Source organism: Micropterus dolomieu, linkage group LG21, assembly GCF_021292245.1.
Source record: "Micropterus dolomieu isolate WLL.071019.BEF.003 ecotype Adirondacks linkage group LG21, ASM2129224v1, whole genome shotgun sequence".
NCBI lineage: Eukaryota > Metazoa > Chordata > Actinopteri > Centrarchiformes > Centrarchidae > Micropterus > Micropterus dolomieu.
The window spans coordinates 34166071-34179724 of record NC_060170.1 but is presented as its reverse complement, the minus strand read 5'-3'; the positions used below and the strand labels follow the sequence as shown (position 1 = coordinate 34179724).

The following is a 13654-nucleotide window of genomic DNA, read 5'->3' as shown; positions in this document are numbered from 1 at the left end:
CCTGTCAGGGTGAGGTGAATTGTCTTGAACTTTTTGTACGGGACTCGCAGCACAAATCACTGGAGGAGAGACTGATCCTCGCTGTTTGTTGTTGAGTTTCCAGAATCTGTTACTGTTCAACTAAACAGGACATCAACAGGAGGGAATTCACACGGCAGAGCCGCAAAATTGGATGAAGACCTATCAGGTAAAGTTTTGTATAATTTTAACTCAAGTTAAATAGGCTACAGCTGTTTAGCGCACAGAAGCCGTTGCCATGGTTACCATCCAAAGAGCGCCTGCCGTTTGCTGGCGGAGCGCGTCCGCTTAGTCTGCCGAAGCCTCCCTCCGCTGCTTGTTTTGGGCGGCTGATTTGCAGGGTTTGACTGTATGTGTATTCAGAGCCAGTGAGCAACGGGCTTTCATAATAATAATAATAATAATAATAATAATAATAATAATAATGTTTTAAAATTGGTCGGCGTTAATTAATTACGTGCCCAGCCCAAATATAAAAATATATTCACAATGCAATGTGCTATATAACAGTTTTCCAAAATGTGGCACAATTTACAACTTAAAATACAAGTTGTCTCTATATTCAAAAGACGTTTTGAGTATATTTAATTTTTCATTGTATCATTAGACAGTTAATAACCAGAAAGAATAATAGATAAGTTATAATCAACTTAAGTTGGTTGTAATCAATAACAATAAGCTTTTTGTCCCTCTCTCCTGCCGTAGTTCCTCACCTCTGTCCTGCAGCGTGCTGATGTACGCCTCGATGAACTCTTTCTCTCTGCTGTCCTTCACCTCCTCCTCTCTCGGCTCTCTCCACCTCTTCTTCTTGTTCTTCTTCTTCTCCTCTTCCTTCTTCTTCTCTTTGCTCTCCGGGTTGTCGTACAAGCGAATAAACCTGCCGGGTGAACAGCGGAGACAAAGTGCACCTGAGAGAACAGTCAGACAACAGCTCAGCCAACCAAATGAGATAGTGTCTGTTGGCGCCACCTACAGGTAAAGAAGGAAACAGCTGCTGCAGTCTGAACACTATCGCCACCTGCAGGCAGCGAGTGGTACAGCTGCGGCTTTTACATTTTGAAACTGAAGCAGAATAACTAAATAAAATTGGGCATCATTGTCTTGTGAATATTTAACAATAATAAGAATTTAGATTATGGCTTTTTAAAAGTCAGTAGAAATAGTCTGTATAGAGCAAACATCTGTACCAAAACAACAACAAATGATTTCAGTTACACATTTGTAGTTCATATTCATCACCAAAGAAAGAACTTTAGTTCATCGGCTAGAACAATTCTGATTATCATTAAGCAGAAACACTAAACTCTACGAAACCTCAACTGTATTTCTGTTCCTTATGGAAAAACCACATGAAGTTTCTCTGCTAAACATTAAAAATGTTTTGGAACATTTTCGTGGTGTAACGCGTGAAGCCTAAATAATTTCCCGTGTGAATCCGAGTATAGTGTAGTATGTATACCAAACACATTATCATCTTTGGTCATCAAATAGCCTGACAAAGCATTTGACGCACCAGTTACGCTTCAGCAACCTTATGAGACACCGTTCGGTTCAGGAAAGGATCACGGTGTTGGGTTGAAATAAGTACATGGTGACGACAGATTGGTTAGTTCCTTTCAAGTAACTCCAATGGACGAATTATCTTTGTTAAACCAATCCGATCTCATCTCAGGCGTCACATATACACGCTTTGGGAAAACCGTGCCTATTATCCACAAAACGGCGATTTTGCATGTGTATGATACGCAGCAGTTAGCAATAGCATTGCAACACGATGTGCTAGCAGGTAGGGTTAGCCGGTCGACATGCATATATTTACTGACTTAGGTTTAGGCAGTAACTTCTGTGTTAAGGTTAAGTTACCTCGGGGTCAACTACTTAAACACAAACATCACTAGCTAGCTACTTAGCGACCGGAATCGCTACTAGCATTTCCGGTCACCCCAGGGCGTCATATGCACACGCGGACTGGATGCATCTCATATATACACGAACATGGGGGCGTTTCATACACACACAAAATCACCGTTTTGCATACAATAGCCACGGTTTTTCCAAAGCGTGTATATGTGACGCCTGAGCATGAGAACAGGCTGGTTAAACACGTACTTTGCACATTAGAAACGTGGTTTTGGATTATTTTTGTGGTGTAATGTGTGACGCCCAGGTAAACTACGATGTGAAACCTATGAACGTGACCTGTAGGAAACATGTGCTCCGCATCTTATTCTTGGTATCCACGCTCGGCCTCATCTTAGGTCGTCAAAATACCGACGCTTTGAGGAAGCCTGACAAAGCGTAGGTATTTGACGCACAAGGCGCCCTTCATTATGCGTATGAAAAGTCTGAGCTTTCAAGTAACCCCAATGTAACCCATCCGCCGTTTCCTAAACCTAACCAAGTAGTTTTGGCGCCTAGAAGTAACCAAAACCTTGATCTCTTCCTGAACCTGAAGACAGATTGAAGCACAGGTGACAGGTGTTGCTGAGAAAAATCTTATTTTCCTCTATGAACCCGCTGTTGAGTCTTTTGTATTAAAATCCTGCCTTCAGACGGTAAAAAGTTATTCTCGTGTCCGTGTGTGGTTTGTGTACTTGAGGTCGGGGTTGTAGCACAGTTTGGTCGGGATGCAGGTGAGCTCGTCGCCGCTGACGACGATCATCTTGAGCGTGGAGATGTTGGTGAGACAGTGAGGAAGGTAAGTCAGGTTGTTCTTATGGACGAACAGGGTGACCAGCTGCTCCAACCTGCAGACACACACAGAGACGTTTATGTGTATTTATACACACCTGTAGTAATTAATAACTTTTCTCTAATGTGCTTTTTGTTTTTCTGTCTGAGAGTGAGTTCACATGAATGTCATGTCTGTGTGTTAAGGAGCTGACGTCAAGACATTCATTAGCTTAGCTTAGCATAAAGACTGGAAGCATGGGGAAACAGCTAGCCTGCTAGCAGCTGGTCTGCTCTTTTTACGGTCCAGGGGTCACGTTGATAAAACTGTCGATTATTGACGATTATTAAAGGTTGCGTATGGACAAAACACAGGAAGTGCTTGTGCACAAAATAGTGGAGGGGAACACAGATATGCAAGACACACTGATTATGACCCAGGTACATAATTTGGATTGAGAATAAATTGCACTGCATTAAAGAATTAATTAATATGATTCCTGATTAAACTGTTCAACATATATAAGGTGTTCTTTTGCAGAAACAGAAATCTCCTTATGTGTTTATGACCCTAAATCATGTTTCTTTTTACATGCGCTGCAAATGATAAATTGTTTTTTATTTTGCACTTAAGCAAAATCAATCAGCTGTTTGTTTATTCAGAAATGCTTTCATCTGTATTGCAAATGAACTAATTTAATATTAATTTATATTAAGTTTTATTGGCTTATAATACTCAGAGGTAATATTTAGATTTATTTTAGTATCCTTTTCAACAGTTTCATCCTTCTGCCACGTGAGTTTCTCATTTCTCCAGTTGGTGTACGTACGCATGGGTCAGTTACCGTGGAGGACCGCACAGTCTCCCGTCAGCTTTTCATAGATCACAACCTTTGCTTGGGAAGTACGCGCCGTTTATAAATGAGACCCCAGGTATGTTTTTGTGAAAAAGTGTGAAACTCACTTGGGAATGTTTGATTTGTTATTGACACAATAAGCTAAACTAGTTTGTCTTGTTTGTGCGCGGTGAGAGAGAAGTGGAGTTAGAGGGAGGGGGATGTGCTGAGTACAGTCATCAAAGTATCTGAACACAAGGTGAATCTAATGTTAAACATGCTGAGGCTAGCTGGAAAACTTATAGTGGACATCCAGAGTCAGACTGTTGTAATCGGATTACAGGTAGTGATGATGTCAGCGGTTACCTGTCCATGTCCTGCGGCAGGTCGCTCAGACTGTTGTTACTCAGGTCCAACACCTGCAGGCTGCTCATCCTCAGAGCACAGACGGGGATCGAAACAAACCTGTTCTCCGCGATGTCCAGGTGAACCAGCTGCTTCAGGCTGCTCAGCTGACAGAACAGGTACACAGTGACATCATCAACACAGTGACATCATCATCATGTATGGAAATACATACAAATTAATGTCTCTAAAATATTGACAGCTTGCTTGCGTCAGACTTCATCCAGCAACTTTGTAAATTGTTCCCTCTCACGGAGAAAAGAAAAACAGCCGCAGCTGTTGTGTGAAGCGTAATTGTAGAAAAATGGCTACATATGAAATTATTATTATTATAATAATAAGACAAACATGCCTGATACTTCCACAGTCAGCTCCCCGTCACGGGAAAAAAACTGAGCTCCCCTTGAAAGCTACGTATAGTTCACACTGATGTGGTTATAAGACATTTGGAAAAAACTAAATATGACAAAAACTAACAAGGAGATTTGACACAGGACTAAGACTAAATTTTAAAATGGCTGACAACATTAACACTACTCCCAAAACGACCCATATGAGCGTTAACTACATTACCTAAGTCACATGACATTAAACACCTGGTTGTGAAATGATCAGTTTGGTTAGGTTTTGGATTAAAGGAAGTACAATACGCAAGTCACGTTATGGAAGTCAGTAACGCTATTTATGTAAAAACTCAAAATAACTCAGCATTTTCTTGGCTTCACATGAGACTCAAACGCCGTTCTCCTGAGTATGAGTCCAGGGTTTGACTCATCCTGCCTCCTTATACAGACTTTATAACACATCACCTGACTTCCACCTCGGACACTCGAGAACGTAAATATGGGCCGTAATAACGTGCTGCACAACAAACAACTTATACTGTTGTTTTTCTGGTGAGGACAGTCTCGCTTGATGCCACTCTCTGTCTGTACTGTAAATATAACAGCTAGCCTGGCTCTGTCCATCCCGCTCTGAACAAAATTCACCCGCTGGCTCCTCTAAAACTCACAGATGAACATGCTTTATCTTGTTTAGTGAACAAACTACAATTTGCTGTTTTACGGGGGCATGCGGGACTATTTCTTGGCTCTGAACAGGTTCATCTGAACACCTAGACCTGTTCCCAAAACGTCAAACGTTTTCTTCAACTATTACAAACAAAGAGGCAGTTAACAAGTTCCTAACCAAGTAACTGAAGCTACCACAGGAGGGTTCTTCCATCCTCTCCGTCTCACCTCAAACGGCAGCTCGGACAGGTTGTGGTTTCCTGCGAGTTCGAGTCTCTCCAGGTTCTCACAGTTCCCGAGCTCCGGAGGAACTCTGGACAGACGGTTGTAGCTGACGTTTAACTCCCTCAACCCCGTCAGTTTACCTGAAGACAGAGGAGACGGAAACGTTTGTTCTTGAGCAACATCTGTTTTACCCAACTCATTTTAAGAGGCTGGACAGAAACATACAGTACACAGGGAATACAGTGACATTATCTCCCAAAACTAAAGAATAAAATGAAACTCTGCCAGAAAAACAGATTCAAGAAACTGGAGTCCAGCTCAGCCTGAACACATCAGGTTGGACCCGGTTGACTTTGGGGCTGAAATCTTAATCTCCTATGAAACTTTTATCATGTCTGAAATCTCATGTTTCATCTTCACCAATCTCAGGCGGCAGCTCTGCGATACTGTTTTTGGGGATCTCGAGCACGGTGAGCTGGGTGAATAGAGCCAGGTAGTCAGGCAGCCGGCAGATCCTTGTCCCCCTGACATGCCACTCTTTCAAATAGGTCATCCACTGCAGCTCCTTGGGGAAATCCTGCAACAATATTCACTTATTACCACTTAGTTTATTTAAATAAACGCTGCAGGATGTGTTCTGTCTCCTGAACCTGTCAGATTACCATCCAACGATCTCCTTCAAGCTGGAACGTCAGTTTGATCTGCTCCAGATCATTCTGATCCTCCTGGTCTTTCTGATCCTGCTCCTCTCCTTCTGACAGAACAACAACATAAACAGATACACAACAACACATCGTCTGCAAACACACAAAGATACGTTATTAACAAACAAAAGAATTAAATGAACAAAACAATCATGTTTACCTGTGTACACCTGTATACCAGTCATGTTTACCTGTGTACACTTGTACACCTGTATACCAGTCATGTTTACCTGTGTACACTTGTACACCTGTATATCAGTCATGTTTACCTGTGTACACCTGTATATTAGTCAGGTTTACCTGTGTACGACTGTATATCAGTCTTGTTAGCATGTGTACACCTGGATATAGGTCAGGTTTTCCTGTGTACACCTGTATATTAGTCAGGTTTACCTGTGTACACCTGGATATAGGTCAGGTTTTCCTGTGTACACCTGGATATAGGTCAGGTTTTCCTGTGTACACCTGGATATAGGTCAGGTTTTCCTGTGTACACCTGGATATAGGTCAGGTTTTCCTGTGTACACCTGTGTATCGGTCAGGTTTTCCTGTGTACACCTGTATATTAGTCAGGTTTACCTGCGTACACCTGTATATCAGTCAGGTTTACCTGCGTACACCTGTATATCAGTCAGGTTTACCTGCGTACGGCTGTATATCAGTCTGGTTTACCTGCGTACACCTGTATATCAGTCTGGTTTACCTGCGTACACCTGTATATCAGTCTGGTTTACCTGCGTACACCTGTATATCAGTCTGGTTTACCTGCGTACACCTGTATATCAGTCTGGTTTACCTGCGTATGGCTGTATAACAGTCAGGTTTACCTGCGTACGGCTGTATATCAGTCAGTGTAGACCTCTCCAGGTAATGGTGCAGGAGGTTCCGGTCTTTGGTCTTCAGTGTCTTACAGTAGATGCGATACTGCCACTGCTGGTCGATCCTACAGACAACAGACGTGTTAATGAAGCTTCAAATTAAGTCACATCAGGTTTCAGACAGACGGGATGTTCCCGTTCATTCTCCAAACTCGTGACCTTTCTGCTCTCTGGAGGCCAGACACCGACCTGCCGCCGCAGTTGTGCCACAGCACTGATTTTGGGATATAAATAGCAGTCTGTGTGTTCATATTACTAAAATCAGCCGTGACTCTCATAGTTCATGACTAACAACTGTCAGCTGTGTCCGAGTCCGTCTCTGACTGAGAGGTTAAATAGTTTAAACTTTGAAGAATTTGTTCTCAGCTTAGTGGAGATCTGAAAACTATAAAACTAATGTGAGAGGGTTCAAATTGCAAACAGCTGCCGGGCAAATTATAAACAGAAACACATTCTGATAACACTGTGAAAATAAGGTTTCTGAGCAGCTATTATAATGCCTTTGGACTGGTACCAAGAATTAAAGCCCCACCATCTTTGAGAAAAAAATGTTGAAGTTCACCAGCATTTCAGTTGAACACAGGATGGACAGCTGGTTACTGTCTCCGTGCAACTTCCATTTTTATGCCTAGCACTGAAAGAAGTACTCAGATCATTTACTTAACTAAAAGTAGACATACTACAAAAAAAATACTAAATTACAAGTAAAATCCCTGAATTCAAAATGTTGCTCAAGTATAAATAGTGTAAAAAATGCTCATTACACAGAAAGCTCCGTTCACAGTGTGAAAATGGATGTCAGTCCGTCCTGGGAGAGTGATCTCTCGTCTGCTGCACAGATTGTGAAGCCGCCTGAGGCCAATTTATGATTTGTGCTATTAGGCTGCATAAATACAATTAACTTGACTGTGTTATATTATTAGAGAATGTTTTATCAATCTGTTTTTATCACTAATGAATAAATGTAAAAGCATGTTCGTCAATTTGGAGGCACATTTTATTAAGTATTAGATTAGCAGTACTGCATCATATCATAAGTGTACTGGTGCATCTAAAAAAGTTAGAATATCGTGGAAAAGTTTGCACCAAGACCAGACTGAGAGATTAAAGACTCAGAAAACCTTTTGCAGGTGTTTTGAATTAATCAGCTGATCAGAGATCTGCTCTGGTCACATTTCTGCCTTATAAATTCTTGATTTTAAAATTCGAATACATTTTAAGATACTGAAGTTTTGATTTCCATGAGCTGTAAGCCGTATTCATCAAGATTAAAACAAACAGAAAGGCTTGAAAAATTTCACTTTATGTGTAAAGAATCTAGAATATTAAAGTTTCACTTTTTAAATTAGATTACGAAAAGAAACTTAACTTTTTCACAATATTAATATTTCTTTAGATGTCACTTGTAGGTATTTTTTTTAAAGCTGTCAGAGAAAAGTAGCGCTGTAAAAAAGTACTATATCTCCCTCTGAGATGTCGTAGAGTAGAAGTAGAAATGGAAATACTCAAGTGAAGTCAAACTTTGCCGTTAACAGCTGGCGATGGGCTTACCTGGGGAGTGCACTCTTCTCGAGCCTCTCCTGCTCCATCTTCTGTTTCTGTTTGTGTTTCTTTGCTCGGACCTCCCAGATCCCTCTGATCAGAGACAGATCGCAGACCGGGACATCCAGCTTACTCCCCAAACCCATCTCTGCTCCTTTGACGGAAGAAGAACAAGAAGAAGGGGAGGGCGTCATCTCAAGATATTATTCCTCAAGATTAAGATTGTATTTTAGTATCTTGGAACCTCTAAAGCCTGATAATTTCAGAATTTCCCTTTAAGCTACTTGATACTTCTAATATAATTTAACTCTATTAATTTTTGTACTCCACTTAATTTATTTGACAGCTTTCAGAAGTATTTACTTTTCAGATAAAAGAAAAATCTATAATAGGTTTTTTAATTATTTAACATTGTTTTTGTGACCTCTTATAAAAGTGCAGTGTGCCTGTATGTCTCCTCCTTGTGATCTGGATGTCTTTGAGTTGTTCATTTCCACAAAAATTATTAGGAGCAGGAAGTATTTAAATGTAACTGTGTATAAAGCGGTTAAAACTAGCTGACCGTATGTCTTTTTTCAAACTTAAGCCTATAAAAAGTGTTAACTTTATCTGTGAACTCATCAGGTTGCTTTAACACATAAGCTACAGTTTCTATTTTTATTTTTTATTCTCATACTTACATTTTTTCCCTTATCTGTACTTATTTCTGTCCTTGTGCTGCTGCAACACCTGATCTTCAATCAGCAAAGGCTTTTCTTTTATTATTTCATTTTTGTGTTACAAAATTGCAAATCAAAACAAAATCACAGAAACTTTCAGCTGAATTAGAGGTTGTGCTGCATGTAGTTCTCTCTCCTGTCAGGTGTTTGGTATCAGCGTGGCTCTCTGACCTACATGCAGCAAACAAACATGAACGCTACAGGAGGCTGTTGATGTCGCTCACGGTTCTGATGAGTTTGCCACTGTTATCGCAGCAAACTTCACTCAAAAGAGGGCTTTTACTTTGAAAAACATCTAGCAGTGGTAATTTCCTCGACTGTTTGCCTTCTGTAAATGCTTCCCATTGGACTTATAAGAGAAGACAGTTTAAAACAATCTCCTGTTTAAATGCGTCTCATTTAAGCCTTAAAATGCAGCTTAACTTTCAGTTTTAAACATTTTCCTGAGCTCTTTAAAAACCTGACTGCTGATCATTTCATGCTAAGTATTTCTTCTACCCCGAGTCTTGTCTCTGAGGTAACAGAAGGTCTCTGTTACTTTTCCTCCTGTTAAATCATCGGTCGAAAAGTCCCACAAAAAATCCTTTCCTGACCTCTCTATGACCTCTAAGGAAAATGTCACGAGGTCAAGGAAAGGTGTGAATTTGAATTCGTAAGGACTCAGGAAAGGTGACAGCGGTGCACAGAGAATCCGCCTAGGCTTTAAAAAAAACTTTATCAATAACACAAAGTGAGAAAAGAGTAAGATTTCCTGTCCAACACAGAATCACACCTCTTCAGAAAGGATGTTTTCACGGTGTGTGTGTGTGTGTGTGTATATATGTGTATATATATATATATGTATATATATATATATGTGTATATATATATATATATAAAGGTGGAAGTCACAACAAAATAGATGGTCGTTAAAAATAAAAGCAAAAAGGATTTAGATGAAAAATAGTAATACAAGGGGAAAAGAAGCATTATACAAGTAGAGAAAGTTGAGCCATTAAATAAAAAAATAAAGTTAGAGTAAATTATATTCTGGCTCTTTTATAAACAGTATATCTTTGAACTTCTTTAAACTTCTTAAATAGAGAAGATACAGTTTTTGTGTCAATTTTTGTCATGATGAAGATATTTTTAATGTTGATGTTTTTTTTCAAGACTCCTCCTAACTGGATGTATTTGGAAATACAGTTTCTTAATGGAGTGATAGCTTTATTATTTTTTGCTAACCCCGCTAACTGCTGCTAACTTCATCTGTCTGTATCTGTAGCTAGTTAGCTCGGTTAGCTGTGTAGCTAACTGATTCCCCTCGTGGTGCAAAGAGCTAAACCTGGCAGGAAAACCACCTCGGTCCCGTAGTCCCTGTCGTCAAACTGACCAAGTCCCTCCATAGCTTTTTGTTTTTACAGGAAACGTGTAAATTTCAGTAGATTTTCCGTTTCATGGGAACTTTAAAGGAATGAAAACAGAAGCAATTTCACAAAATATTGATAGACTTGATATAAACTTAACACTAATGCGGTCTAATTCAATACTGAAGATGAACGTACTTCAGCAGATGCAGGCCTGCATGGTAGGATAACTGTCAGTTTTTAGACCACTGACCCTGGTGCAGATATTTCAGAATCAGACTCTCTTTATGGTCATTGTAAACTCTGCATACAACGAAATAATTACTCTAATGGGACAATTTTAGCCTGTAATGTTAATCGGTCCAGCACTTTATTAACATTACAGACTACGTATTAATCAGGTTATTATAGCATTATATTATTGTTTTTATATACATGTGCTGTATCTTTATTGTGTTCATGATCGACTCAGGTCAGACTTCCTGCACATCCACATGATAAAATCCCTCTAAACTGAAGGACTCAGCCGGTGTCAGCCTCGGCATGCTACCAGGTGTTAGCATGTTACACTGATGTATTAAATGCATGTTGAAATGCTAAATATAAGAGATGGAGGCAGAGGGGAAACTCTACTTCCCCTGAATCATCGGTCATGTTTACAGTCGTGTCTGCTGGCTACAGAGGACAAACTTTTTCTCTCTAAGAGCTGCTGATCTGCCTGTATATTTCATAAAGTAAAAGTATTTCCTGTGTGTTCGTCCTCTCTGAAGCCTGTTAGTGAATCTAAACCACCATGCAGCTGTGATAAAAACAAAGATCAGCTGTGTCCTTACCTGTGAGTTCCTGTTAACGTCCTGCTCACTTTCACCAGCTTGTTTACTGAGCTCTGACTGTGTGTCTATTTTTACCAGCTGTGATGTGACCCCCTGCTGTGTGTGTGTGTCACATGATGCTGGATCACTTTCGAGCGTTCATCTGGATCCCTCACATCATGTTTCTTTTTTTGTGTGAGACTCGACTGAAGCGGGCCGTATCATGGAATGAGATGCAGCTTGATGTTAAGTTACCAGGTATAGTGCACACAGCACATTTAGCCCAAAAGCCCCAAAACACTTTTATTCTGAAAAACTGCCCTACCCCTGGGGTTGGTGTGTCAGTGTGTCAGTTTTTTACACAAATGTATTTAGGAATATTATGTGAAGTGTGAGCTTAATAGAGATTTCTACAAGTAAAAGGCTCATGTAAAAAAATGCAGAAGCCAATGTGGTTTTTTAAATCCATCCTCAGCACTGCACCACGCAAAATATTTTATTTATGTATATCATCTTGTGATGTTTGCTTTTTGTAGCTCATCTCAAATCATGACTACATTTACCTGATAAGACTCTTATTATTTCAGTTTTTATGCTGCTTTAGCGGACTGCTGTTTTCCTAACAAATTATCACAAACTAGTTACCACACAGGGTTTTGGGTGGGTGGTAGTCCAGCACCGTCCTCACAAGATGACCTCTTCTGTCCATTTTGACATTTTGAGCCTGTCCTCACCAGAAAAAACAAGTTTTGGTTTGGTCTGTGTTTCAGTATTTAACTGTTTTTAAATAGAGTTTAAAAACAACAACGTTCTCCCTCCAAATCAGCGTTTTAGCTGCGTATTAGAATTTATCTCCTTCTATATTAAAACTACTATATTATCTTGTGGCTGTTGATGAACACTGGGCCAGTTTAAACATAAAGCAGATTGTCTAGTTGCAGAAGATTTGCTAAGGAACAAAGTACTACTATAGACAAAGAACGAAGAACAGCGATGGTGAAGAACCACAGCAGAGATTTCTTTGACCGCCAACGAGCAAATTAAATACGGAGACATGCACAGTATAAAATCTTTTAACAAAAACAGAAAAACTAAAACTCTGTCTGCAGCATCGTGTTTGTGGTTTGCATGACTGATAAGAGACAATCAGGAAGTCAAACGTGAGTGTCATCGTTTTAAAGTCGTGGATGTAGCCTCAGTCTGTTTTCCTGGTTTATTTTAAAATTGTCTGGTGTTTGTTATCCAGCTTTGTGTCTTGTCTGCCCTGATCACCCTAATGTGTCTCACCTGTTGTTAATCGCCCTGCCTGCCTGTGTGTTTGTCAGTAATATTGTCTGAGTTTCAGTTCAGTCCCTGTTGGATCATTGTCGGATGCCTCGTGTTACCCTGTTCTCTAAATTTGCCTGGACCGTTGTTTTTTCCACTTGCCCTTTGGATTTTTCCATTTCTGTCTGGATACTTTGTATAACGTAATATAACTTTTGGATTAATTTGGACTCTCTAAGTAAGTGCGTTCACCTTTGGTTAACAAATCACGAGAACTCAACCTCCCAGTTTCCAGTTGTCTGCATCTGGGCCCAACAAACCTGTTTCTGCCTGAGCCTAGGTCGTTTGTTGAACCACGTTATTATGACACCATATTAACGTTTATTGTTGCTGTGACCTTTAGTGACCGTATGACGGTGTCAAAGGAGAAAGTTGGGCAACGTATAAAAAACAGCAAGAAAGTCCACCAAGTAAATGTTGAGTTTTAGTAGCGTGCTGGATTTACAGTGACGACTGTATCTAAGGATGAAGGTTAGAACCAGACTGTTAGAGTCTCCTTAGGATTAGAGTCCCCTTAAGGTTAGAGTCCCTAGATGTTAGAGGGTTAGAGTCCCCTTAAGGTTAGAGTCCCCTTAAGGTTAGAGTCCCCTTAAGGTTAGAGTCCCCTTAAGGTTAGAGTCCCCTTAAGGTTAGAGTCCCTAGATGTTAAAGGGTTAGAGTCCCCTTAAGGTTAGAGTCCCTAGATGTTAAAGGGTTAGAGTCCCCTTAAGGTTAGAGTCCCTAGATGTTAAAGGGTTAGAGTCCCCTTAAGGTTAGAGTCCCTAGATGTTAAAGGGTTAGAGTCCCCTTAAGGTTAGAGTCCCTAGATGTTAAAGGGTTAGAGTCCCCTTAAGGTTAGAGTCCCCTTAAGGTTAGAGTCCCCTTAAGGTTAGAGTCCCTAGATCTTAAGGTTAGAGTCCCCTTAAGGTTAGAGTCCCTAGATGTTAAAGGGTTAGAGTCCCCTTAAGGTTAGAGTCCCTAGATGTTAAAGGGTTAGAGTCCCCTTAAGGTTAGAGTCCCTAGATGTTAAAGGGTTAGAGTCCCCTTAAGGTTAGAGTCCCTAGATGTTAAAGGGTTAGAGTCCCCTTAAGGTTAGAGTCCCCTTAAGGTTAGAGTCCCCTTAAGGTTAGAGTCCCCTTAAGGTTAGAGTCCCTAGATGTTAAAGGGTTAGAGTCCCCTTAAGT

The 13654-nt window shown here is 40.3% G+C and overlaps 2 protein-coding genes across 6 annotated transcripts in view; both read right to left on the bottom strand.

Moving 5' to 3' along the window:
* Positions 1-13654, bottom strand: part of LOC123960356 (scavenger receptor cysteine-rich type 1 protein M130-like) — a 549618-nt gene that overhangs the window by 411670 nt on the left and 124294 nt on the right. The window lies entirely within an intron of this gene.
* lrrc2 (leucine rich repeat containing 2) overlaps positions 1-13654 on the bottom strand; it is a 33879-nt gene that overhangs the window by 1869 nt on the left and 18356 nt on the right. For 3 of the 5 annotated variants that reach the window (XM_046034830.1, XM_046034828.1, XM_046034829.1), the window contains exons 3-10: positions 8298-8442; positions 6696-6811; positions 5827-5918; positions 5585-5741; positions 5168-5304; positions 3891-4036; positions 2613-2765; positions 732-895 (exon numbers count right to left, since the gene is read on the bottom strand). In XM_046034830.1, the coding sequence (XP_045890786.1) occupies positions 732-895; positions 2613-2765; positions 3891-4036; positions 5168-5304; positions 5585-5741; positions 5827-5918; positions 6696-6811; positions 8298-8434 (1102 nt within the window). In that variant the 5' untranslated portion in view covers positions 8435-8442. Of the gene's footprint in view, positions 1-731; positions 896-2612; positions 2766-3890; positions 4037-5167; positions 5305-5584; positions 5742-5826; positions 5919-6695; positions 6812-8297; positions 8443-10551; positions 10567-13654 lie in introns of those variants that run through there. The other 2 variants (XM_046034831.1, XM_046034832.1) reach the window with 2 other exon arrangements.